General features: G+C 39.8%; 1 protein-coding gene across 1 annotated transcript in view; it reads right to left on the bottom strand.

Annotated features, from left to right (window-relative positions):
* JMY (junction mediating and regulatory protein, p53 cofactor) overlaps positions 1–22982 on the bottom strand; it is a 71635-nt gene extending 48653 nt beyond the window's left edge. The window contains exon 1 of the mRNA XM_007471968.1: positions 21942–22982. Coding sequence (XP_007472030.1) covers positions 21942–22982 — 1041 coding nt within the window. The remainder of the gene's footprint in view (positions 1–21941) is intronic.
* Between the last annotated feature and the right edge of the window lie 522 nt (positions 22983–23504).

Genomic DNA, 23504 nt, shown 5'->3' with positions numbered 1-23504 from the left:
CTGCCTAAAATCATAACAAGTTCACAGATACCCCAAGACACACCACCGGACATGGTCTTGCCCACCAAAAAGACAACATCCAGCCTCATCCACCAGAACACAGGCACCAGTCCCTTACACCAGGAAGTCTACACAACCCACTGAACCAACCTTTTACACTCTGGGAGCAGACACCAAAATCAACGGGAACTACAAACCTGCAGCCTGGGAAATGGAGACCCCAACACAGTAAGTTAAGCAAAATGAGAAAACAGAGAAATTACGCAGCAGATGAAGGAGCAAGGTAAAAAAACACACCAGACCAAACAAATGAAGAGGAAATAGGCAGTCTACCTGAAAAACAATTCAGAGTAATGACAGTAATGACCCAAAATCTTGGAAATAGAATGGAGAAAACACAAGAAATATTTAACAAGGGCCTTGAAGAACTAAAGAGCAAACAATGATGAACAACACAATGAATGAAATTAAGAATTTTCTCTAAAAGGAATCAATAGCAGAATAACTGAGGCAGGAGAACGGATAAGTGACGTGGAAAATAAAATAGTGAAAATAACTACCGCAGAACAAAATAAAGAGAAAAGAATGAAAAGAATTGAGGCCAATCTCAGAGACCTCTGGGAAAACATTAAATGCAGCAACATTTGAGTTACTGGGGTCCCAAAAAGAAGAAGAGAAAAAGAAAGGGACAGAGAAAATATCTGAAGAGATTATAGTTAAAAACTTCCCTAATATGGGTAAGGAAATAATCAAGTCCAAGAAGCGCAGAGAGTCCCATACAGGATAAACCCAAGGAGAAACATGCCAAGACATACATTAATCAAACTATCAAAAATTAAATACAAAGAAAAATATTAAAAGCAGCAAGGGAAAAGCAATAATTTACACACAAGGGAATCCCCAAAAGGTTAACAGCTGATCTTTCAGCAGAAACTCTGCAAGCCAGAAGGGAGTGGCAGGACATGTTTAAAGTGATGAAAGGAAAAACCTACAACCAAGATTACTCTACCCAGCAAGGATCTCATTCAGATTCGATGGAGAAATTAAAACCTTTACAGATAAGCAAAAGCTAAGAGAATTCAGCACCACCAACCCAGCTCCATAACAAATGCTAAAGGAACTTCTCTAGGCAGGAAACACAAGAGAAGGAAAAGACTTACAATAACAAACCCAAAACAATTAAGAAAATGGTAATAGAAATATACATATCTATAATTAAATGTAAATGGTTTAAATGCTCCAACCAAAAGACACAGGCTGGCTGACTGGAAACAAAAACAAGACCCATAAATATGCTGTCTACAACAGACCCACTTCAGACCTAAGGACCCATACAGACTGAAAGTGAGGGGATGGGAAAAGATATTCCATGCAAATGAAAACCAAAGAGAGCTGCAGTAGCAATTCTCTTATCAGACAAAATAGACTTTAAAGACTATTACAAAAGACAAAGGAGGACACTACATAATGATCAAGGGATCGATCCAAGAAATATAAGAATTGTAAATATTTATGCACCCAACATAGGAGCACCTCGATACATAAGACAAATGCTAACAGCCATAAAAGGGGAAACTGACAGTAACACAATAATAGTAGGGGACTTTAACACACCACTTTCACCAATGGACAGATCATCCAAAATGAAAATAAATAAGGCAACACAAGCTTTAAATGATACATTAAATAAGATGGACTTAATTGATATTTATAGGACATTCTGTTCAAAAACAGCATATTACACTTTCCTCTCAACTGCTCATGGAACATTCTCAAGGACAGATCATATCTTGGGTCACAAATCAAGCCTTGGTAAATTTAAGAAACTAGAAATCATGTCAAGTATCTTTTCCGACCAAAATGCTATGAGACTAGGTATCAATTACAGGAAAAAATCTGTAAAAAATACAAACACGTAGAGGCTAAACAATACACTGCTTAATAACCAAGAGATAACTGAGGAAATCAAAAAATTCCTAGAAAGAAATGACAATGAAAACACGACGACCCAAAACCTGTGGGACACAGCAAAAGCAGTTATAGCAATACAATCCTACCTCAACAAACAAAAAAAATCTCAAATAAACAACCTAACCTTACACCTAAAGCAATTAGAGAAAGAATAACCAAAAAAAACCCCAAAGTTAGCAGAAGGAAACAAATCATAAAGATGAGATCAGAAATAAATGAAAAAGAAATGAAGGAAACGAGAGCAAAGATCAATAAAACTAAAAGCTGATTCTTTGAGAAGATAAACAAAATTGATAAACCATTAGCCAGACTCATCAAGAAAAAAAGGCAGAAGACTCAAATCAATAGAAATGAAAAAGGAGAAATAACAACTGACACTGCAGAAATACAAAGGATCATGAGAGATTACTACAAGTAACTCTATGCCAATAAAATGGACAACCTGGAAGAAATGGACAAATTCTTAGAAATGTACAACCTTCCGAGACTGAACCAGGAAGAAACATAAAATATAAACAGACCAATCACAAGCACTGAAATTGAAACTGTGATTAAAAATCTTCCAACAAACAAAAGCCAAGGACCAGATGGCTTCACAGGAGAATTCCAGCATTTAGAGAAGAGCTAACAGCTATCCTTCTCAAAACTCTTCCAAAGTATAGCAGAGGGAAGAACACTCCCAAACTCATTCTACAAGGCCACCATCACCCTGATACCAAAACCAGACAAAGATGTCACAAAGAAAGAAAACTATAGGCCAATATCTCTGATGAACATAGATGCAAAAATCCTCAACAAAATACTAGCAAACAGAATCCAACAGCACATTAAAAGGATCATACACCCTGATCAAGTGAGGTTTATCCCAGAAATGCAAGGATTCTTCAATATATGCAAATCAATGTGATACACCATATTAACAAATTGAAGGAGAAAAACCATACGATCATCTCAATAGATGCAGAAAAAGCTTTCAACAAAATTCAACACCCATTTATGATAAAAACCCTCCAGAAAGTAGACATAGAGGGAACTTACTTCAACATAAAAAAGGCCATATATGACAAGCCCAGAGCCAACATCGTTCTCAGTGGTGAAAAACTGAAACCATCAGGAACAAGACAAGGTTGCCCATTCTCACCACTATCACTCAACATAGTTCTGGAAGTTTTAGCCACAGCAATCAGCGAAGAAAAATAAATAAAAGGAATCCAAATCAGAAAAGAAGAAGTAAAGCTGTCAGTGTTTGCAGATGACATGATACTATACATAGAGAATCCTAAAGATGCTACCAGAAAACTACTAGAGCTAATCAATGCATTCGGTAAAATAGCAGGATACAAAATTAATGCACAGAAATCTCTTGCATTCTTATACACTAATGATGAAAAATCTGCAAGAGAAATTAAGGAAACACTCCCATTTACCATTGCAACAAAAAGAATTTTAAAAATCTAGGAATAAACCTACCTAAGGAGACAAAAGACCTGTATGCAGAAAACTATAAGACACTGATGAAAGAAATTAAAGATGATACAAACAGATGGAGAGATATACCGTGTTCTTGGGTTGGAAAAATCAACATTGTGAAAATGACTATACTACCCAAAGCAATCTACAGATTCAGTGCAGTGCCTATCAAACCACCAATGGCATTTTTCACAGAACTAGAACAAAAAAATTCACAATTCGTATGGAAACACAAAAGACCCCGAATAGCCAAAGCAATCTTGAGAAAGAAAAATGGAGCTGGAGGAATCAGGTTCCCTGATTTCAGACTATACTACAAAGCTACAGTAATCAAGACAGTATGGTACTGGCTCAAAAACAGAAATATAGATCAGTGGAACAGGACAGAAAGCCCAGAGATAAACTCACACACATATGGTCACCTTATCTTTGATAAGGGAGGCAAGAATATACCATGGAGAAAAGACAGCCTCTTCCAATAGGTGGTGTGGGAAAACTGGACAGCTACATGTAAAAGAATGAAATTAGAACACTTTCTAACACCATACACAAAAATAACTCAAAATGGATTAAAGATCTAAATGTAAGGCCAGATACTATAAAACTCTTAGAGGAAAACATAAGCAGAACACTCTATGACATAAATCACAGCAAGACCCTTTTTGACCCACCTCCTAGAGAAATGGAAATAAAAACAAAAATAAACAAATGGGACCTAATGAATCTTAAAAGCTTTTGCACAGTTAACCATAAACAAGACGAAAAGACAACCCTCAGAATGGGAGAAAATATTTGCAAATGAAGCAACTGACAAAAGATTAATATCCAAAATTTATAAGCGGCTCATGCAGCTCAATATCAAAAAAACAAACAACCCAATCCAAATGGGCAGAAGACCTAAATAGACATTTCTCCAAAGAAGATATACAGATTGCTAACAAACACATGAAAGGATGCTCAACATCATTAATCATTAGAGAAATGCAAATCAAAACTACAATGAGGTATAACCTCACACCAGTCAGAATGGTCATCATCAAAAAATCTACAAAAAATAAACGCTGGAGAGGGTGTGGAGAAAAGGGAACCCTCTTGCACTGTTGCTGGGAATGTAAATTGATACAGCCACTATGGAGAACAGCATGGAGGTTCCTCAAAAAACTATAAATAGAACTACCATACAACCTAGCAATCCCATTACTGGGCATATACCGAGAAAACCATAATTCAAAAAGAGTCATGTACCACAATGTTCATTGCAGCTCTATTTACAATAGCCAGGACATGGAAGCAACCTAAGTGTCCATCATCAGATGAATGGATAAAGATGATGTGGCACATATATACAATGGAATATTACTCAGCCATAAAAAAGAAACGAAACTGGGTCATTTGTAGCAAGGTGGATGGACCTAGAGACTGTCATACAGAGTGAAGTAAGTCAGAAAGAGAAAAACAAGTACCGTATGCTAACACATATATATGGAATCTAAAATAAAAAATGTTCTGAAGAGCCTAGGGACAGGACAGGAATAAAGACGCAGACATAGAGAATGGACATGAGGACACGGGGAGAGGGGAGGGTAAGCTGGGACAAAGTGAGAGGGTGACATGGACATATATACACTACCAAATGTAAAAGAGACAGCTAGTGGGAAGCAGCCACATAGTATAGGGCGATCAGCTCAGTGCTTTGTGTCCACCTGGAGGTGTGGGATAGGGAGGGTGGTAGCGAGATGTAAGAGGGAGGAGATATGGGGATGTATGTATATGTATAGCTGATTCACTTTGTTATAGCAGTGAACAGCAGAAACTAACACACCATTGTAAAGCAATTATTCTCCAATAAAGATGTTAAAAAATAAAGTTTACATGGAAAAATAAGAGAACAAAATAGCAAAAAAATAATATTTTTTTTGGCTGTGCTGTTAGGCATGTGGGATCTCAGTTCTCCAACCAGGGATCAAACCCGTGCCCCCTGCATTGGAAGCATGGAGTCTTAACCACTGTACCACCAGGGAAGTCCCCCCCCCCTGCAATTTTTTTATAAAGAGTAATTGTGGAGAAAGGCAATGGCCTACCAGGTAGCATAAATATTTAATATAAGCACTAAGTACAATGAAGTAGTAAAGAATTCAGATATATGAAAGTTTACTGCACAATAAGCATGAATCATTCAAGAAATGTTTGTGATAACTGTCACTTAGGAATAAAAAAAAGTTGGATTCCCACCTTATTCCTTACACCAAAATAAATTACAGCAGTGTCAACAATTTAAATGCAAAGAACAAAATCATCTGGCTACAGACAAAAAAACTAAATCAAGAAACAAATAACAATGGGAAAAATATCTGCAATATAGACAATTTCCAAGATCAAAACAAATAGGTAAAAAATGGAATGAATGAGTTCACAGAAATTACTCCGGAACAAATGTAGACTCATTCATACCTCAAAATAAATCACAAACTGAAACTTTTCACAGATAAGATCAAAAGGTTTTGAAAATACAGTCTTGTGTTTAAAAGGATACAGAAACAAATAGCAACCTCCTCCTTTTGTTTGAAAAAGTGTAAATTGATACATCCTCTACAGAAAGCAATTTCAACAAAATGCATATTTCTCTTTGACCCGGCAATTCCTCTTACAGAATTTTATCCTGTAGATATACATGCACATGTGGGGAAAGATATGCTATTTCAACAGCAAAAGATCAGGAAAAACCTACATATCAAACCAAATCGATTCAATGGAGCATTATCTAGCAACTGGAAGAAATACTGTTTACTGAGAAAAAAATAAACCCCAAGATATACATAACATGCTACCATTTGAGTTGCTTAAAGGTGGAAAACATACTCTATGTCTTTGTACATGTAACTGAATCTGCAAGACACACAAGAAACTTATGGGTGACTGCCTCTGAGGTGCCTCTGAAGAGATGAGGAGATGGGGGAAGGACTTGGGTTTACATTCCACTTTTCAATCATGATCTATCAACTAAATACACTCTTTTTTTAAAAGGAAAGTTTTATACTCTATTTCTTCTTCACTTTCCCACCCCAAAAGTATCCTGGCTTACACATCAAAAAAGGAAAATTAAATTATCCCCTTTGCCACAATATCCAAAACTACACATATAACTTTTACTAAAGTATGAGAAATATGAAAATGATACACGCTTCTCTTCCTTTGCTCACCTATTTATAATTCATAAGTAGCTAAGTCATGTGTTAAGTCATCTATTTTAAGCTACAACTGAAAAGGAGAATTATGAAAGTAATAGCAGCTGTGTGAATAATCAATTTCTAATCACGACACTCTTCTCAAGTCCCAGAAATCAGTTCTAACTCGTGGCAAAGGTGCTCACCTCCACCATGGCTTAACACCAAGGCTGCAGCACATCAGAAATAAAATAACCAGATTAAGGAAGAACAGGACAAGAAAATGGGGGGGCGGGTGAGGTGAGTGTATAATAGCAGCAAAACAATGGTAATCTTTACAATGAATCATGAACTTTTTTTTTTGGCCACGCCTTGCAGCTTGTGGGATCTTAGTCCCCCACAGATCGAACCCGAATCCTCAGCAGTGAAAGCACGGAGTCCTAGCCACTGGACCTCCAGGAAATTCCCTAAACTATCTTTTTATAGTTTTAATAAAGGCAATAATTCTCTCCTTGCAAGAACATGTGCATTCACAGAAGCCCTTTATTTTTTATTCCACTTGAAAATGGAACATTTATGTTGTTTTTCTACCCAGTCCTAGGAATAGCAAAACTGTTAAAAGAATGAGAAAAAACCCAACATGGTAGCAACGTCCCTCAATAATAAATTTCCCCGAGCCATTTACAAGCACTCAAATGACAGGATTCATCAGTAAGACAATCCTTAAATACTAAGCTTCTTTGAGCTCTTCTTACAGAGACACTAAAGTAAATATAACACACCAAACACTTTAGATACTATTTTGTACCAACACAAAAACATCAAGTCACTATATGCTTGTTAATTAAATCATAATAGGACTCTACACAGACATGCAACCACAAGAAAGAAAATCAGTTATTCTATTCAAATATTAACATTTATTTCCCAAATGCCTTTGATCAACAGAGCAGTACTTCTGCAAAGCTATTATGAACCAACTAAACTTAATACTCCTGCAGAGAAGCTCAAGGCATCTCACCTAACACTGCTAATTTATTAATTTGTCTTCTTTGCTATAAAGTTTCATGTTTTTCTAACATTCGATTACCTAAAAACCAATTACAGCTTCAACTGGCAATCTATTTTAATCTAAGGATCCGAAAATCATCTTAAAGGAAATGTATTTTAAAATGTCAAAAGATGCAATTTACTAAGCATTAGACTGTTTAGTTTAAACCATTTCCTATAATCTCTGATAAAAGAATTCAACTGTAAAATATAATCACAACCTGTTATAGTAACGTATTTAATTTTCTATTTTGCTAACCAAAGCTGACTAAATCCAGGGACTAAATAAACTGAACTGTGGCTATTTGCAGGTTATGAACTGTGAAATGTAAAAGGTGCTATAAATAATACACACAAAAAAGAGTACAAAGGAACTGGAAAGAGAGTCAGCTTGCTTAGGATTAAGGATGTTTGGGATGTACAGGGAAGGCCTGAATTTAAAATGGAGAAAATGCTGTTTGCTAATTTGAGAAGATTCATTGATGGACACAATACAGTCAGAATACAGATGGATCTGAGAATACAACATGCCTGCAAAGGATGATTTCAGAAGGGCTCAACTGCACCCAATACAATATAGAGATGCTCACTAAAGGATGCAGAGGAAAGGAGGACAGGCGGGAACAGGGGCTGAAAGTAAAGAGCTGAATTATTTGTTTCCAAATCTGACACATCTCTAATGCAATTTTAGAAAGTTATTTTGCTCTACTGATTCACTTAAAAGAAATGAAGCAGAATTATATAAAGCATTAATTAAATACATTAGCCTAATAAGTAGAACACTTCTCCCTTACCCTTCTTTCCAGCTTTCCTAATGGACACCTTTTTTGCCTCCCCTGATCTAACCTGATAAAAACTAAGCTTTTAACCTACACTGATTTTTGAAACAAAGCTCTGCTTATTGCAAAATTTCTCTAGGGCAAGGACCCACAACTTTCATCAGGTTGTTAAACGAGATAGTGACAACAGCTTTTAGATAATTTCTTTCAAGACTCCCCTAACCACTGCAACAGAGAAAGAAGAAAACTACCTTGTGCCATTTACTCCCTTCCCTAGCCCTGTTCAACTTGGCTTCTAACCCAGTGAAAAGTTACAAATACAGGAGAGAAAAAGAATGCACCTCCTGTGCCTAACTGTGGAGTCCCCATCCTGTACCGTGTCAATCATAGTTCTAGAGTCCTCCTTCTGACTTCAGGATTATAGGGCTGCCACTATCCTTGAAGATCCTAGAATGATTTCTGAAGTCCTAGGTATAAAATTTAGAAGCTAAACTCTCTCCTGAGCAGAGTTTCATAACTTTCTTCCTACTTTAATGTGTCAAACCCCAAAGAGTGCCTCATTTTTTTCCCCTTAATTAATGGGATGTTTAGGGACTTCCCCAGTGGTCCAGTGATTAAAGACTCTGTGCTTCCACTGCACAGGGTGTGGGTTCGATCCCTGGTCTGGGAACTAAGATCCCACATGCCTCAAGGTACAGCCAGGAAAAAAATAAAAAAGATGTTTAGGACTTCCCTGGTGGTGCAGTGGTTAAGAATCCGCCTGCCAATGCAGGAGACATGGGTTTGATCCCTGGTCCAGGAAGATCCCACATGCCACGGAGCAACTAAGCCCATGCGCCACAACTACTAAGCCCACACTCTGCAACTACTGACACCCCCCATGAGCTCTAGGGGCCCGCGAGCCACAACTACTGAAGCCCTCGCACCTAGAACCTGTGCTCCGCAGCAAGAGAAGCCAACGCAATGAGAAGCCCGCGCACCACAATGAAGAGTTGCCCCTGCTCGCAGTAACTAGAGAAAGCCCGCGCCCAGCAACAAAGACCCAACACAGCCAAAAAAAAAGAAGCAACATAAAAATCTACAAATAATATCATCATTAATTATTAAGACATGCAAACAATCATCTGTTTGTGGAAAAGGGTGACTCAAGACTAGCAATGAGGTGCTCAGATGGGAGAGGCCTATACCAGCAATGAAATTGGATCTGTGGCCCTAGGAACTGCCCTTAGGTCTAGGTGACTTGTTTCCCCAACTGTCAAGTAAGGACCAATGCCACACACATTTTCCACATTCACAAAGCACTGCTCAACTCTGTTCTTGTTTGAATCATTTTTGTTATTTCTGTGTTAATCACTGATTGTCAACAACTGTTAATGCTGAAATCCAATTTTACAAAGTGTAAGGGCTACTGACAGTAATGACCCATTCTGATATTTTAAAAATTGGTTTTCAGATTCTTCACTTCATAGGTGAGTGGCAAATTTGATTTCATTTTACTCCTGGGGAGGAGACACCTTTAATTAAAATGTTAGGTACGTGTGGGCTTCCCTGGTGGCACAGTGGTTGAGAGTCCACCTGCTGATGCAGGGGACACGGGTTCATGCCCCCAGTCCGGGAAGATCCCACATGCCGCGGAGCGGCTGAGCCCGTGAGCCATGGCCGCTGAGCCTGCGCCTCCGGAGCCTGTGCTCCACAACGGGAGAGGCCACAACAGTGAGAGGTCCGCGTACCACAAAAAAAATAAATAAATATAAAGTTAGGTACATGTATACATGTCATACACAGAAACCACCTTTATAACATATCAAAAGACATCTACCGAGCACCTGCTGTGTACAGAAACACTGGGGAATTCAGGCGTTAGAAAAAAATAACAACAAAACCCATCTCTGTCTCCTGGTTAAATGCATTTTAAAGGGTAGAAGGGGTCCATAAGGAGAAAAACCAGGGCAGCAGTTACAGGTAATATGAACCGTATGTAACATAAGGCCTCTCTGATCTCTGAATTTCTGACAGCAAGTCCTCTGGTTTCTGACAGTGGTCAGAAATGACTTTCTTCAGGAAGGGCACCTGACCTGGCCCTGGAAAGAAGGGTGGAACTTAGACAAAAGAATGACAACATGGGTGGGGTGGGTGTCCTATACAATGGAGCATGGTGTACAGTGAGTTCAGTGAATAATGGGTAAAAGAGCTTGACTAGAATAATGAAAGGTTCACATAGGGCAGAGAAAGAGATAAGAGACTGGCAAGCTAACCAAAATATGCATGACTCTGAATGTCAGGAATTTGGAATCTGCTCACAGGACAACGGTAAGCAATGGAAGAGTTTGGTTTGGTGTGTGCATGTTACAGCTAAAGAGTTGGGTATGAAGATGTACAAAGTAATGCTTTAAAATAGTTTGGGGGACTTCCGTGGTGGTCCAGTGGTTAAGACTTTGCCTTCCAATGCAGGGGGTGCAGGTTCGATCCCTGGTCGGGGAGCAAGGATCCCACATTCTGCGGGGCCAAAAAACCAAAACATAAAACAGAAGCAACATTGTAACAAATTCAATAAAGACTTTAAAAATGGTCCACATCATAAAATAGTTTGGGAGCAATGTATACAAAGGCTACAATGCAAGGAAGACACTGAATGAGAGCTAAGGATGAAATAGTGAGATGAAATAGTCCATCCACCCAAACTATTCAAAATATTGAATAGTTTCAATATTTTCATCCTTGAAATAGTCCAAGGATGAAATAGTGAGATTAAACTAAAGTGGGTGTAGGAGCAACATGAGAAAGCAGTAACCAACGCACGAATGACTCCATAGTTCTTCAGTTCTAAAATTCATATTTAACATTTCTGAATCAGTATGCATTTACTAATCAGTATGTACATATAACACAGTGATGTAGGTATAACTATTATGCCATTTTACAAAGAACCAGAGGCAAAGAACCAGAACTTGCCTAAAGTTAGGTAGCTGATGAAAGACAGAAGTGAATCCTCCACAGCTTAACTCAAGCTCTTAACCACTACCTTATTTGTCTCTACTCATAACCAGTCTATCACCTTTCCCTTACGTGAATGATACCAATCTTCTGGGTCTAGGAAGACCGAAAATACGATGAAATATATATACAATGGAATAATACTCAGCCATTTTAAAAAAATGAAATTTTGCCATCTGCAACAACATGGATGGACCTGGAGGGTATCATGCTTAGTAAAACAACTCAGAAAAGACAAATACGGTATGATATCACATATATATGGAGTCTAAAAAATAAAACAAAGGAATGAACATAACAAAAAAAAAGAAACAGACTCAGATACATAGAGAACAAACTAGTGGTTACCAGTGGGGAGAGGGAAAGGGGGATGGGAAATAGAGGTAAGGGGATTAAAAAGGGACAAAGTATTATGTATAAAGTAAATAAGCTACAAGGATATACTGTACAGCAAAGGGAATATAGTTAATATTTTACAGTAAATGTTTGTTTTATATATAAATTTATTTATTTATTTTTGGCTGCATTGGGTCTTTGTTGCTGTGCGCGGGCTTTCTCTAGTTGTAGTGAGCGGGAGCTTCTCTTGTTGCGGAGCACAGGCTCTAGGTGTGCGGGCTTCAATAGTTGTGGCACACGGGCTCAGTAGTTGTGGCTTGCAGGCTCTAGAGCACAGGCTCAGTGGTTGTGGCACACGAGCTTAGTTGCTCCACGGCCTGTGGGATCTTCTCGGACCAGGGATCGAACCTATGTCCCCTGCACTGGCAGGCGGATTCTTAACCACTGTGCCACCAGGGAAGTCCTACAGTAACTTTAGATGGAGTATAATCTACAAAAATTTTGAATCACTATGTTGTACACCTGAAACTAATATAATATTGAAAATCAATTATAACTCAATAAAAATAAATAAGTTTTTTTTCCTTTCAAGCTTTAGGTCTCATGACACTCCAAATATAGAGTAAAACCTGCTCAAGAGCCAACTCCAAGGCCTTCCAGGGAGCCAGAGACTTTTTAACACACTGTTTACAAAAATCAAGCACCTCGACAGGCTTCACTGTGAGCTGGCACGTAATTTCCTTTTACCAAAATAATGCATGTTCAGCTATTGCTAAAGTTAATTCTTGTCCCTTTCTCTCTTAATCTTCCATTTCTTTTTTTTTTAATTTTATATTGGAGTATGGTTGATTAACAATGTTGTGTTAGTTTCGGGTGTACAGCAAAGTGATTCAGTTATACATATAGTACATGTATCTGTTCTTCAAATTCTTTTTCCATTTAGGTTATTACAGAGTATTGAGCAGAGTTCCCTGTGCTATACAGTAGATCTTTGTTGGTTATCTATGTTAAATACAGCAGTGTGTACATGTCAATCCCGAACTCCCTTTCTCTAACCCTACTTGTCATAACCTTTCATTTTCATTTGGCAACCCCAATACCCAAATTCACATCACCTAATATAAAAGGGAAAAAAAAGGAGGCAGGATTTCCAACTGAAAATATATCAAGAGAGTTGACATCCTTAACTGCCTTCCTCCTCTGCCTAGCCAGAAAAATAAGATAATTATTTAGTATAGTTATGAGGGGAAGGGGAGTACAATATTAACTATTCAAAGTTATGTACCAATTGTTTGAAATGGGAATAAACAGCATGAGAAACGAGGTAGATTTCAGGTCTTACCTTAAAATACACCAAATTCCCTATTTCTACTGTGGGGGGAAAAAGTATCAGGAAATGTTTAGAGGAGAAAATAAACTTTCTTGAAAGTAAGCTATTATCACACCATCTAAACCAACTCACCCTTACCTAGCTTAATATAGAACAGAACTTACAACAGATATTTAAACATCAGTGGAACATTTATTCTTGCTGTGGTTACAGGAAAATTATTTTTATGAGTCTGTATAAGAAAGACATATGCATTCTGTCTCACATTAGAGTTTTATGTATCATACATGCACAAATTTAAATTCACCTCCTCTGGGATTACAATGTTCTCCAATGACAGACAACATGGTTGATTACAGTATATGTACATAATCAAGGTTTTCCAAAAACAGTCATCAGCCAAACACTGTTAATGTTTCTGTCCAATGATGAGACATTAACCATGTATTTCAATTTGACAAAGGCCCAAAAAAAGTCATCAGCCAGACACTGTTAATGTTTCTGTCCAATGATGAGACATTAACCATGTATTTCAATTTGACAAAGGCTAAGTTTATCAGTTAGCCTTATTCCCTTTCTACAGGGGTGAAGACAGTCTAGTAGTTAAGAAAACCAGCTGGAATCAGGCATGGATTTGAATCTGGTTCTCTTACACAGATATGTTATCTTAGGCAAGTTTATCTAATCTCTTTGAACCTGTTTCCTCTATTGTAAAATCCCTACCTGTTAGGTTGATATGAAGATTAATATTAATAAGAGTTAACATTTATCAAGTGTTTATTGAGTAAATGGCACTGTTCTAAGTACCTTACATAAAAGCTACTTTTAAATCACTCTATGAGGCAGCAGTATTATTCTCCTCACTTTACAGATGAGGAAGCTAAGGCACTGAGAGAATTAGGTGGGCCCAAATACATAAAGCTACTAAGTGGAGGAGCCAGGGCTCAAACTCACTTGAACCCTACCTCTTAACTCCTATCAACATGCTAACTTATGTATCAATATTTAAATACCTCTGCACAGTGCTTGACCCACAGGAAGCATTCAATAAAAATTAGTTATTGTCATCATTAAAAACTAGAGCCTCAGGACTTTCCTGGTCGCACAGTGGCTGAGAATCTGCCTGCCAACGCAGGGGACACGGGTTTGAGCCCTGGTCCGGGAAGATCCCACATGCCGCAGAGCAACCAAGACCTTGTGCCACAACTACTGACCCTGCGTGCTCAACTACTGAAGCCCACCCGCCTAGAGCCCATGCTCCACAACGAGAAGCCACCAGAATGAGAAGCCCATAGAGGGCAACGAAGAGTAGCCCCTGCTTGCCGCAACTAGACAAAGCCCGTGCACAGCAAAGAAAACCCAACGCAGCCAAACAAATAAATTAACTAATGAATCAATTAAAAAAAAAAAAAAACTAGAGCCTCACATACATCTCTACATATTGGTTGCCCCAGTTATTACCCTGTTAAGAGTCAGTAAAGACGGGACAGACTCAGATAGCAAGGTGAAGAGGAAGAATGGCTTTCAGAAATAATTTTAGTAATTAAACGTTGGTTTTTTAAGTGTAACTTTAGCAAGTTATCAAAAAAGTGATGGGAAAGCAGTTTTAACAATAAAGTCCATAGGGAAAAGCACACACACACAAAAAACCCTCAAGTAATGGTGATGAACAAAGTGAGGACTAGAAAACGAATACAAAAAACAGGGAGAAACACCACTCCTGCCTGCTTCAGGGCCCTCGTTTACTCAAGAATGAATCAGAGCTTTTTCAAAGCCTCAAGAAACTCTAGCAACATTAGAAGTGCTATGTCTTAGACAGTCACCTTACTGCAGAGGGACCCAAACCTGGATACAAGCACATAAAACAAGTGGCTCAGGTCCCAACAGTTGCCACACTGTGCTTGTAAACTGTCCTGGATCCTTATGGAAAAGAAGACTGTAATTTCATTCTGCAAACATGAAATTAACGCCCACAGAGGGTAAGTGACAGCATAAGGTCAAGCAACTAGTATCACAATTAGGACAAAAACACAGATTTTCCTGAGCCACGTTCAATAAATTTTCTTTCCACTAAGCACTAATTAAGATAGTGCAGTGAGACATTTCTTGAAAAGTACCCTACCTCAACTAATTGTTAGCAGCAGGATGACTTGGTAACCAATTTTAATTAAAATTTTTTTCCTGAAGAAAATGACCATTCTTGTTTATCACTGTATTCTCCCTGTGCCTATATTACTTCATTGCCCTAATAATATTTGTTGAATAAACTAAGCCCCAAGCCATCACCCTCACTGTAACCTTAGAAGTTACAATAAAGCCCTAAATCATTAAATGAACTTCATTTATCCTTAAGACCACTCTCTATAAAATGTCTAGCTCACAAGGCCTATTTTTATTTCATAGCCTATTATACAAAACCTTCACTATAGTCTGAAAAGTCTATTATATGCAATTATAACTATATAAAATTTAAAATTCAAGGACAAGCATAAGGGCAATTCCCCACACATAAGAAAACAACTCAAAAATTTCTAGCTTTTTGCTGAATGAATCCTTCTCTGCTCCTATGCAGTTTTAGTAACTTAACTCTGTGTTAAGGCTACTTGGTATTAACAGTCCCCTACAAGAAGCCTGAAAAGCCAAATGAACTTCACCACCTCTATCAAAAAACAAACAGCACCAAGAACTATTGTTCAATCTTCACTGCCTATGTCTCTTACCTATACAACTTAATTTTTCTCCTATGACAACTAAGGAAACTGGGTAGATTCAGAGGGAGCAGATCCTGGCCTATTAATGAGTAGTAAAAAGAGCCACAGGGAAATTTCCCATTACAAAAATATAAGCACACATACATCTAACCATCAATGGAAAGCCACCCTGTGCTTTCAAGTACCACTTCCAACAATATTCTACAATCAATAAAAGGCCAAATAAAGCAGCAATGGAGAACAGTGAGACTAAAGTTACATGTTAAGATTTTGGGAAGGAAGATTGCTAATTCAACCACAACAACTGTTATGTCTGACAAACCAAACCTCCCACTCACCTTCTCCCTTCAACACACACACACACACACACACACACACACACACACACACACACACGATAGTACTCACATTACGAAAGTATTTGTCCAAGTTGGTCTTGTTTTAGCAAGGAGGAAACATGTCTGTGAAATATCTGGTGGGCCAGGAATCATGTGATGTTAAATGGCAAGCAGAGAAACCACCACATAAATTATTTATCAGGAAAGCTGCCATCCTGCCACCAGCCTCCATGTTTGTGTTTTACAGAAACACTAACTGAGAAACATATATTCAACTTTTTTTCTACACCTACCTTTTCTTTTTTTTTTCAGTAATATGACAAATGGCCAAAAGTTTATTGGGACATAGGATTGAAGAAAGAGATAAATATCTAAGTCATTATTTTAAGTTTCCAGCTGTTAAAATAACGTTGTTGTCTTTCATCACAACTGTTGTCTTTCATCACAACTTTCAAGAATCCCACAAAATTCATTTAGCTTCATTATTCCTTAACTGTTTTACAGTAAAAGAGCAGTTTGTACCATGTTTATGGAAATATCCAGGCAGAACAGCTCTGTCCTCTGCAAGTAAGTACATTATGTCCTTCCCGAGACTGCTTCTACTATTTATACCTAATCATGGGTTGTGGCTCACTGGCCCAAAGACCAGCATCCTAGGACTCCTAAACGACCGTCATTTCCCTAAGTATACACAGATCTTCCTTGACTTACACTGGGGTTACTGCCCGATAAACCCATAAGTTGAAAGTATTTTAAGTCAGAACTGCATTTGATACACCTAACCCACTGAACATTATAGCTTAGGCTAGCCTACCTTAAATATGCTCAGAACACTCACATTAGCCTACACTTGGGTAAAAATCATCTAACAAAAGCTTATTTTATAATAAAGTGTTAAATATCTCATGTAATTGATTGAATACTGTACTGAAAGTGAAAACAGAAAGGTTGTATGAGCACAGAACGGTTCTTTACCCTAGTGACCCTGTGGCTGACTGGGAGCTGCAGCGTGCTGCCCAGTGTTACAAGAGTAAGGTACCCAGGAAAAGATCAAAATTTGAAATACGGTTCCTACTGAATGCGTATCACTTTCATATCATCTTAAAACAACCACCGGGACTTCCCTGGTGGCGCAGTGGTTGAGAGTCCACCTGCCGATGCAGGGGACGCGGGTTCTTGCCCTGGTCTGGGAGGATCCCACATGCCGCAGAGCAGCTGGGCCCGTGAGCCATGACCGCTGAGCCTGCGCGTCCGGAGCCTGTGCTCCGCAACGGGAGAGGCTACAACGGTGAGAGGCCCGCGTACAGCAAAAAAAAAAAACACACACACAAAAAAACTAAACCACCTTAAGTCGGGGACTGTCTGTAGTTGGGGCTTCAGCAGTGCTCTGGAGTTTTATAGCTAATCTTAGTTTTCCAGGAAAATTAGTAAAGTCATAATTGGGAAGACGGGTGATAAGTAAACAATCTTTATAGAGCTCCTTCTCTTAAACAACTCAAGTCAGGAGTTGTTTATAGTCATTTTAAAATACAAAGGAAAACAGTGATTGGGCACTCTTGTCTAACATAAACCCATCCTTGCACCCTAGGCAACCTACTTCTAAAACACAACGTGGGGACTATGCCCTACACTATGCCTATCATGATTAATTTGAAGTAAAACAAACAAGTTACCTTAATTTAAAAGTTCATTATTGACCTGACTAGATTTTAAATTACTGATGCCACCCTCCCATTCTCAGGAGCGGAGACTGACATCCTTTCTAATGTCATCAGGGAAACAAGGCATGTGTAGAAAAGGCCTATGTCTGGATTAGGACAAATCAAGTTTCAATCTCTGAGTTTAGTCACTTCTCAGCAGTTTAAAATTGGCCAAATCTCAACCTCTGCTTCAGTAAAATATGTATAAAATGCCACTTGTCTCAAAAGATAGAGTGGAGGATGAAAGGGGATAGGTAATGTGAAGCGCCCCAATACCTAAGTAGTGTCAATATTTACACTGCCTTGAAGCAACACTTTCTGGAAGCCTCCTTTTTAAGTGCCAAACACATTGTTAGGTACTTTTTCATGTCTTAAGTCTTCGGAAATCCTTTAAGCATTTTCCCCATATCTCTGTTTTAAAGAGGTTAAATAACTAAACAGGTCACAGAAGTGATGAGTACTAATTCAAGCCCAGGTTTTTCTGACTCCAAACAGAGTACGCTCTGTCTACTGTGTGCCTTACATGGCTACTTTTGAAAACACATGCTTCTCTCAGTGGTTTCAACTGGAAAAGTTAGAATTGAGCAGTTTTATAAACATCATAAATTCCAAAGTGAACAATGATTTTTAGATTTTAATCAAGCCTACCGTCATAGTTAAGGTTTACTATCTAAAGCACCACAATCATTTCAATAGTTGTCCTTATACTGAAACCATTATTTACAAAATCCACGTCATCAAAGGTAAACCACAGTATGGCTTGTAATATGATACTTAGCTTTAACCAACAACCAAGGTTACTGTTGAAACCATTCCAAGAGGCCTTGGTGGCACTTGATTCATTCAGGGATTTAGTGCTTCCTATATAAATAACACTACTTGCAGTAAATCCTTATAAAAGTCCAAGACAAGCCTACCATGTAATAAATTTCACATTTCATTTGCACTCAAGACTAAAGCCCTAAGTAGTATACAATCTACAATTCTTATGTCATATAAAAATAATTTCATTAATATTATATAAATTGTACCACCTCACAAACTAGTCAATTGACCAAATTTGTAAACCATTAATAAGAACTTCTGGCAGAAAACTTAAGGTTTAATTCTTCAATACTCCACAAGACAGATATAGGACTACTTCTTACAACCCCATATTAAATAATAAATATATTCCAAAAATTAAATTCCAATAGAGGTTATGTCCTAAGCTTACAAAGCAGATAATTTATAATTGTAAGGCTCTTTTTGAAGAACACCTTTAAGCCTTTCCCTCCAAAACTGTGACTATATGCCTATGCATATACAGATGTCTATGCATTCTACTTAAGGTACCCCATTAAAGTCCATCTATAGCTCCCCTCAATTTATACGAAATTCACCAACCCCAGATAACAACTCCTTATTTAGGAAGTTATGTACAGTATTTACAGTTTTAAGAGATTTTTCTCCTAGTTTTTAAACAGTATGGTCCCTTGAGGAATTTACATTTATCAGCTCAAAATTTTTATTTACTCACAACTTTACATTAAAATGACACTTCTAAATCTTTTAAATTCCTGCAACACTAAAAAACAACAACAACAACAACAAAAAAAAACTGGTGTCCTTTGTCCACTATTATTAAGAGTGCTCACAAGATGTGTGGCCCTGAACTAGGGGTGGCAAAGAAGAGAATTCCATGATACTGTCAAGGCTGGTGACCTTGAGAAGTTTACAGTCTCATTGTACAGTCTGTTCTATTAAAAAAAAAAACCCTCCTTCCACAATTTACTGACCATTTTGCACAAATAGGTGTGGTCTCTAAACTGAAACCTTTAAATGGATAGGAAAAGGAAGACTGTAGAAAAAAGAACCGGAAAACAGATTCAGAGAAATTAAAGGAAAAACATGACCAAAGGATCAAATTTTCCAGCAACACATACCTAAGAATATGTTTGATTTACCACATATACCTAGTTTTTAAAAACCTATAGCCAATTCCACAAGAATTGTGGAACTGGGAATTAAAAAAAAGATTTAGACATAATTACTAACTCAACAGAATTGATAAAATGACACAACTTATACAACGATTTTACCAAAAAAAATGGTACTGCGAACTATTAAGACAGCAAAAAATTTAAGCAGATGGGGAAGAAAAAAATATATGGCAGTTATGCCATACACTCCCACTGTCATGCCCATGGCAGACATCACTAATTAATCATGCAATTCTTCCCCCTACTGAGCTTAATTTCTTCCAAAATAACCTTCCAGTAGAAATCAGGGTGGGCATTATAACTGAACCTATTTGTTGTCCTTGATATCTATTTTTTAAATACTGTTCAACTAAGCGAAGAACCAAAAATTTATGTATTTAATGTTCAATGAATTTATAATAGACTTCATTTAGAGTTTTTCCCAAAACAAAATACTCTAAAAGTTTAAATTTTCTCTGTTGAAGAGAATAAAACATTATGGTCAATATAACCTTAATTAAGAAAAATACTCTTTTTCAAAAAAGTACATGAGTTCTAGAAAACTGTAATAAACTATATTTTTCAGCAGCCTTCATTTTTGACCCAGTTTGAATGAAATAACCAGCAATAATTATTTTTTCTGAGTATCAGTAAAGTTAAAAGCAGACATACCTACATCATTCAGGGATTAAAAAATAGAAAGTTTTAAAAAAAGGATAATATATACCTGTAAAATGAATAAGCGAAAGAAGCACTAACTTTGTTCTTGCAGTTTAAAAGAAATACCGGTCACTATTAAAACTCTAAAGAGAATGTGACCATTTTAAGATTTGTCACTTCCTTCCAGAAAGGATTTAAGGTAGAACACAGACTCCAGAAATTAGATGATAAAAAGGGAAATAAAAACAGATTCCTGGAACTACAGGATCATACTATGATGGGTGATGTTTAGCAATAAAGTAAACTAACAGAAGTCAAAACCTGGATTCACTCTAAGTTTTAAGAGAGCACTGTGGGATAAGTGATAAAGTATTATTTCCTAAATCCTTAAGTCTAGCAAAGACTTCATAATATTCTATGAAGAAACCAGAAGGCTCCAGCTTCCTAGCACTAATAGGATTCAGGTAGTACATAAACATAGGCAAGGCTGACAGATGACAACACAATGTCAGCAATATAAACACGATAAAAGGGAGCATTTCCCCACCCCAACTCCAACCTCAATTGATACTAATACTAAAAATAATAAAATGCTTTGAGAACGAGAGTACTTCTTTAGTAGTTTTTTCAGCAGAAGCTGATAAGTACACATGACCTCAAATTATACGTATCTTTTCCACATCGTAGAGCTCCCTGTGTATAACCATTCAGACCTTTTCCCATTGTTTCCTGTTATTTTAAAGATTCGTTTGAAAAAGTGTTTGCACTACTTTTACTTCTCAAGTCCAAAAGCATAATAAACATTCCTGCCCAGGGCCTTTTTTCTCCCTAAAACAAGAGTGAAACATGAGATCTCTTTAAAGACTTGCTATATTCCTAGAGTGTGTATAAAACCTTTCAAAGTCCTTTTGCATCCAATTGTCAGTAGGGGCTTTTTCATTTGGACAGGCCACTCATCTGGAGGAAAATGATTTTTAAATTTGCCTAAGTTGCCAAATCACATATGGAGACAAAAAACTGACCGTTTTTGTTCCATAAGACAAACCATTTTGAATAAATGAACACGACGCCAAGAAAGTAAGGTTAATAATCTGGGTAATTATTGCTGGAAACAACTTCAGGGACAAAGAGAAACGCTCATTTAGCTTACACTTATGGGACAGCTTTCTGCTAAATGGCTTTAATCTTATTACCAGTACTTAGTAGCAAACAGAGCACTTTATAGAATCTATGTGCTAAGTGGGAGGCGGAAATGTAAAGACTTATCAAAGTTCCTTCAGAGAGCAAATTAAGGAAAGCCACGGTTTTCCCCACTATTGAAAGGAATAAAGGGGGAGATAGGTCAGGAGCCATTCCTTTTCCCTTGTCTAGCTAGAAACACAAGCGCCCCAAAGGCGCACAACCTAGACCGAGGCTCCAGCCTCCGGCAGTGAGGAGGAACCAAAAGCGATGAGTGGAGCCCAGACTACGTTCTTACCTCCTGGATGCGCTTCCTGGCCCGCTGAAGCACTTCTTCGTAGCCCTTCTGCCGCAGCTCGCTAAGGCTTTCGTAATACTCCTCCGGGTCATCGGTCTCGGTGAAGAGTACCTGGGAGAGGATCTTCCAGCCACAGGTGTCCAGGCCGTGACCCAGGTAAACCTGTAGCTGGTAACACAACGTGTCTATCTCCTGCTCGGTCATCTCCGGAGCGCCCCCGAACAGCACCGTCCACATGCCCGAGGGCTCCTCGGGGAACACAGGCAGGCACGGCTCCAGCTGCGAGTTCACGGAGCACAGCTGCTGGTGCACCGCGCGCAGATCCTGGAAGGAGAAGAGCCCGGCCCAGCTGCACTCCTCGGCCGGGGACTCCAGCTCGGCGGCGGCCTGCGGCTGCTCAGCGTCCGAGAGCGCCAGCGCCGCCGGGTCCGCCTCGTCCTCCCTCACCATTTCCAGCACCTCGATCTCCTCGGTGACCGTCCCGCAGGCGCTCACTACCCGCACCGACGACACCGGCGCCTCCTTGGGCGCCAGCGGGGCTGCCGCAGCGGCAGCCCCCGCCACATCCCTGCCTCCAGATGTCCTCCGGACCGGGCTGGAGTTGGCCCGCACTAGGCTCCGGAGAGGGCTCTCCGCCCCTTTGCCGGCCGAACTCCGCAGCAGTGGGTCCCCCCGAAGGCTGCACGCGCTCCGCGGAGAGCCTCCCTCCGCCCAGGCCGGGCGCCTCCGGGACCCGGGGCTCCTGCCCAGAGTCGCGGAGGCAGTGGCCTCGGGGCGACCCTTGCCCGCCGGGCTGCCCGGCCCCCGGGTCCCATCGGACGCGGGTGCGCCAGACTCAGCGCCCCCTCGCGCCCCCGCCTGCTCCCGGGTGCCGCTCCTCTGCCTCTGGGCCGTCCGGTTGTGGCAGGTTATGGCAAACTTGCCCTCAATCTCGTTCCAGGCTACGATGAAGACGAACTTGTGCTTCTCGCGCTCGTCGAACACATGGGGCCGCACGGCCACCCAGTCCGACTCGAGCGTCTCCTCGAGCGCGAACGACATGGTGGCTCCGGCGCCAGGCCGCGGGGAAGGCGCCGCTGGCCCTGCCCGCCCGAGGACTCACCGGCTGACTGCACCGCGCCCCCAGCTCACCCTCGCCGGGAGCCTTCAGCCATCTTAGCGCGCCGGCTGGCTCTCCCCGCTCGCTCGCCAGTCTCTTCGCACTCGCACCCGCCGCGCTCCTTTGTGGTGCGGCTCGCGGGAAAGACAATACGCGTCGCAAGAGCAGGTAGTTCACATGGTCACGTGCGGCCGGATCTGTTTACAAGCCCTGCGCTGCGGCAGCGCCTCGCGCCCGCCCGGGCCGCCCCCCGAGCGAGGCCGCGGTGCTGCGTCTGCGGCGCTCCGGAGGTGAGGCGCGGGTTGCCTAGCGCCGGGCAGGCGGGTAGGTGGTCGGGACCGGGGGCTTGTGAGCCTCCGCCGCTCTCCGGAGCCGATCTCCCCGCCCCTCCTCTTCTTCCCGACCCACTGGAGCCGGCGTGACGGAGGGACGCGTCTCCTAAACTCTGCGCCTCAGTATCGCCA

This window comes from Lipotes vexillifer, unplaced genomic scaffold (assembly GCF_000442215.2).
Source record: "Lipotes vexillifer unplaced genomic scaffold, Lipotes_vexillifer_v1.1 scaffold83, whole genome shotgun sequence".
Lineage (NCBI taxonomy): Eukaryota > Metazoa > Chordata > Mammalia > Artiodactyla > Lipotidae > Lipotes > Lipotes vexillifer.
The sequence above is the reverse complement of the archived record's forward strand: the minus strand, read 5'-3'. Positions and strand labels throughout refer to the sequence as shown.